The sequence below is a fragment of the Garra rufa genome, chromosome 14 (genome assembly GCF_049309525.1).
Source record: "Garra rufa chromosome 14, GarRuf1.0, whole genome shotgun sequence".
NCBI lineage: Eukaryota > Metazoa > Chordata > Actinopteri > Cypriniformes > Cyprinidae > Garra > Garra rufa.
In genome coordinates this window covers 28,135,169-28,139,963 of record NC_133374.1, presented here as the reverse complement: position 1 = coordinate 28,139,963, position 4,795 = coordinate 28,135,169, and the positions used below count along the sequence as shown (strand labels likewise).

Genomic DNA, 4,795 nt, shown 5'->3' with positions numbered 1-4,795 from the left:
ACTTTGCTTTTTGCCTGTTTTTAAGACCTTTAAATTTTTTTGTATTGTAAAATTTTCCTCCAAATTGTCTTTAACCTATAAATTATTATATTAAATTATATTATATTTAATATTTTTGTATTGTAACATTTTCCTCCAAATTGTCATTAACCTATAATTATTATATTATATTATATTATATTATATTATATTATATTATATTATATTATATTATATTATATTATTTCTTAAATGCTTTGCTTTTTGCCTGTTTTTAAGACCTTTACATTTTTTTTGTATTGTAAAATTTTCCTCCAAATTGTCTTTAACCTATAAAATATTATATTATATTATATTATATTTAATATTTTTATAGTGTAACATTTCCCTCCAAATTGTCATTAACCTATATATATATTATGTTATATTATATTATATTATATTATAATATTTTTAATATTTTTTATTGTAACATTTTCCTCCAATTGTCAACCTATAATTATATAATATTGTTATATTATATTATATTTTACATTTTTTATTGTAACAATTTCCTCCAAATTGTCATAAACCTATAAATAATAATTATTATATGATACTATATATTATATTTCTTAAATACTTTGCTTTTTGTTTGTTTTTAAGACATTTATATTTCTTTGCATTGTAACATTTTCCTCCAAATTGTCATAAATAAATAATCATTATTATATTATATTTATTATATTATATTATATTATATTATTATATACTTTGCTTTTTTGCCTGTTTTTAATTCTTTTTTTTATTGCAATATTATGTAAATCCGAATTGTCCTAAACATATAAATTATTATATTGTATTGTATTGTATTGTATTGTATTGTATTATATTATTGAATATCTATTTTAAATACTTCACTTTTTACCTATTTTAAGACCATTCTTTATTTTTTTGTATTGCGGCATTATTCTTCTCCAAATTGTCATCAACATACAAAATATTATATTATATTATATTATTATATTATATTTATTATATACTTTGCTTTTTGTCTTTTGTATTTTTTGAAGAGCCTGTTTCAGTCATTTTTTGTATTTATTTGTTTTGCATTGTTTGTGTGTGTGTGTGTGTGAGAGAGAGAGTGATAATTAAATAAAGCATTAAATATAAATAATAAATTATTATTTATATAAAATATTATATTTTACAAATTCTCATAAATATAAATAATTTAAATATATAATTTACATTTATATATAATATACCATAATATTTGATATCACTAATATAATGATAATAATAGTTTTTAATTATTAATGTAATTATAATCACTGAGAATGATTAAATATGGTAACACTTTAGTATCCTTGTATTCACTTTAGTAATACTAAACTATGAACTATGCATACATGCAACTAACCCTAAACTGTGTAACCAAAACTGCTACTATTTTATACCTAGAACAACCACAATAAATATTAACATTAATGCATATCAAAAAACACACTCATGTTTTATCCTCAGATGAGCACCACCAACATGGCAGGATCCACAGAGCTCATGCGTTCATCATGCTATGATGTAATTCTAGTGCAATACGTGATGCTCACAACGTGTCACTAAAGTAGCGCACGCTCTTCCATGCAAAACAGATTGAACATTAACGAGAGTTTAATATGGTTAAATGAAGCCGACCTAGTAGATAGTCTAACTGAAATAAACTATAGAACTCTAATTCCACCTTTGTGCTGTTGTTGTTGACGTAATGTCTGCTCTCGCACGTATCACGTGTGCTTCTCACCGATAGAGGGAGTCGTTTACCTTACAAATAACTTTCTGAATCCTTTTGTTACTAGCAATCCAGTTACAGTTATTGCCTTTGTTTGGACGTTTTTAATAATGAAAACGTTTAAATAAATATTTTAACGCACGTTGTGTATAGTTGATTAGTTTACGTTCTACATTTGCATTTAATATTTCCATAATGATGTAAAAACGTGCAGCAATACAACTCCTATACAGTTAAATTCAATGAATTCAGGCTATGATAAATAAATAAATAAATAAACAGCCTAAGCTGGTTGGCTGGTTTCAGCTAGTCTTCCAACCTGGTCATATCTGGTTTTAAAGGACATTTGACCACTTCTTTAGCTGGTCAGAATGGGAGACAGGCACCCCAGCTGAAACAGATAAAACCAGCTTATGCTTTAGCTGGTGAAGGTGGTCTCACAGCCTGGCCAAGCTGGTGTTCAGCTGGTTTTAGATGGTTGGTGAACTGGTCTCCAGCCTGACCAGCTAAAGAAGAGGTCAAAACCCCTCTAAAAGCAGTCTGCAAACCAGCTATGACCAGAAAGACCTGCTAAAACCAGTCTTTTTTATTCAGCATAGATATTGGACCACTTCTTTAGCTGGCCAGACAAGCACTCTTGCTATAAGAGTTAAAACCAGCACTGGTTGGCTGGTTTTAGCTGGTTTAAGCTGGTCAAGGTGGTCTCCCAGCCTGGCCAAGCTGGTGTTCAGCTGGTTTTAGATGGTTGGTGAACTGGTCTCCAACCTGACCAGCTAAAGAAGTGGTCAAAACCCCTCTAAAACCAGTCCGCAAACCAGCTATGACCCAAGAAGACCTGCTAAAACTAGCCTTTTTTATTCAGCATAGATATTGGACCACTTCTTTAGCTGGCCAGGCAAGCACCCTTGCTATAAGAGTTAAAACCAGTGCTGGTTGGCTGGTTTTAGCTGGTTTAAGCTGGTCAAGGTGGTGCTCAGCTGGTTTTAGATGGTTGGTGAACTGGTGTTCAGTCTGACCAGCTGAAGAAGTGGTTAAAACCCCTTTAAAACCAGTCTGCAAACCAGCTATGACTAGGAAGACCTGCTAAAATCGGCCTTTTCTATTCAGCATGGATACTGGACCACTTCTTTAGCTGGCCAGACAAGCACCCTTGCTGTATGAGTTAAAACCAACGCTGGTTGGCTAGCTGTTCTGAGCTAGTTTAAGCTGGTCTAAGCTAGTCAAGGTGGTCTCCCAGCCTGGCCAAGCTGGTGTTCAGCTGGTTTTAGATGGTTGGTGAACTGGTGTCCAGCCTGACCAGCTGTAGAAGTGGTTAAAACCCCTTTAAAACCAGTCTGCAAACCAGCTATGACCAGGAAGACCAACTAAAACCAGCTGTTTGTATTCAGCATGGATATTGAACCTTTTCTTTAGCCAGTCAGGCTGAAAGACAAGCACTCTTGTTGAAACAGTTAAAATCAGCGCCAGTTGGCTGGTTTTAGCTGGTTTAAGCTGGTCAAGGTGGTCTCCCAGCCTGGCCAAGCTGGTGTTCTGCTGGTTTTAGATGGTTGGTGAACTGCTGTCCAGCCTGACCAGCTAAAGTGTCAAAAACCCTCTAAAACCAGTCTGCAAACCAGCTAAAACCAGCTGTTTTTATTCAACATGGATATTGGACCATTTCTTTAGCTGGCCAGACAAGCACCCTTGCTAAAACAGTTAAAACCAGAGCTGGTTGGTTGGTTTAAGCTGGTCTTCAGATGGTTGGTGAACTGGTCTCCAGCCTGACCAGCTGAAGAAGTGTTCAAAACCCTCTAAAACCAGTCTGCAACCCAGCTATTACCAGGAAGACCAGCTGTTTTTATTTAGCATGGATATTGGACCACTTCTTTAGCTTTTCAGACATACACCCTTGTTGAAACAGTTAAAACCAGCTCTAGTTGGCTGGTTTAAGCTGGTTTTAGATGCTTGGTGAACTGGTCTCCAGCCTGACCAGCTGAAGAAGTGGTCAAAACAAGTCTGCAAACCAGACATGACTAAAACCAGCTGCTTTTATTCAGCAGGGGTATTTTAGTCATTATTTTTTTCCATTTGATATAAACAAAGGTTTGTTGAAGTCTCTAAGATCGAACCTTAATAGAAATCACGAAAATACCGAAAAGCATTTAAATAATCCCCTTACTTGGTTGCATTATAATGCGCACGGATAGTATTACTGTACATAACTGTAAATAAGCCTGGCAGACTGATTTCTGCGGGGCTGGAGAGATTTAAATTAGGCTCCTCCCTCATGCATAGTGGGTGGGGCTTTATATACCTAAACAGATGGGATCCGAGCTTTGTCTCCAGGCTGTCAGTGTTATTCTCGACAGGAGCCGTGAACGTTTCTCATCATCTCGGTTCATCAGCGAGCACTAGCGCTGCATTGACAGCTTCATCTCACAGACAGATCGCTGGGTTTGAGCTGTCACCCCGATGTTGGATCGAGCCGTGTTGCTCGAAAGAGAAAGCTGAGACGGAACAATACCGACGGAGCTTGTGTATCGTTGGCAAGTGAATATCAGTTTTCATACGCCGCGCCGTGAAGGACTCTGTCACCGCGCCTTTCCAAGCGGAGGACAACAAACGACAGTTCCTATAGACGGCTTACTGTAAACACCAGCAATGCCGGGGTTTGACTACAAGTTCCTGGAGAAGCCCAAGAGACGCTTTCAGTGTCCTCTTTGTAGCAAAGCGATGAGGGAACCCGTCCAAGTTTCCACATGTGGACACCGATTCTGCGATACCTGTCTGCAGGAATTTCTCAGGTAAGAAACTGCAATTGACAAACACATATTGTGTATTTTGCGTGAGGAGCGAAGCGTGACAACAACAACAGCAGCAGCAGCATTTGAAGCGATGGAGGCGGCGTTTTAAAACACTGGAAGTGCGTTTAAATGATGTACAGTTTCGTTGACAGTCTGTCATCTGGTCTGTATTGACATATTTATATCTGCCCGAAGGCCTTGACTTCATCTGGCTGCCAATAGGATACCAGAGATGTTTGTATGCAAATATATTGGAAATGAA

At 36.1% G+C, this 4,795-nt stretch overlaps 1 protein-coding gene across 1 annotated transcript in view; it reads left to right on the top strand.

The window, feature by feature from the left end:
- Positions 1 to 4,075: 4,075 nt before the first annotated feature.
- traf4a (tnf receptor-associated factor 4a) overlaps positions 4,076 to 4,795 on the top strand; it is a 40,322-nt gene continuing 39,602 nt past the window's right edge. The window contains exon 1 of the mRNA XM_073817804.1: positions 4,076 to 4,533. Within this exon, the coding sequence (XP_073673905.1) occupies positions 4,391 to 4,533 (143 nt within the window). The 5' untranslated portion in view covers positions 4,076 to 4,390. The remainder of the gene's footprint in view (positions 4,534 to 4,795) is intronic.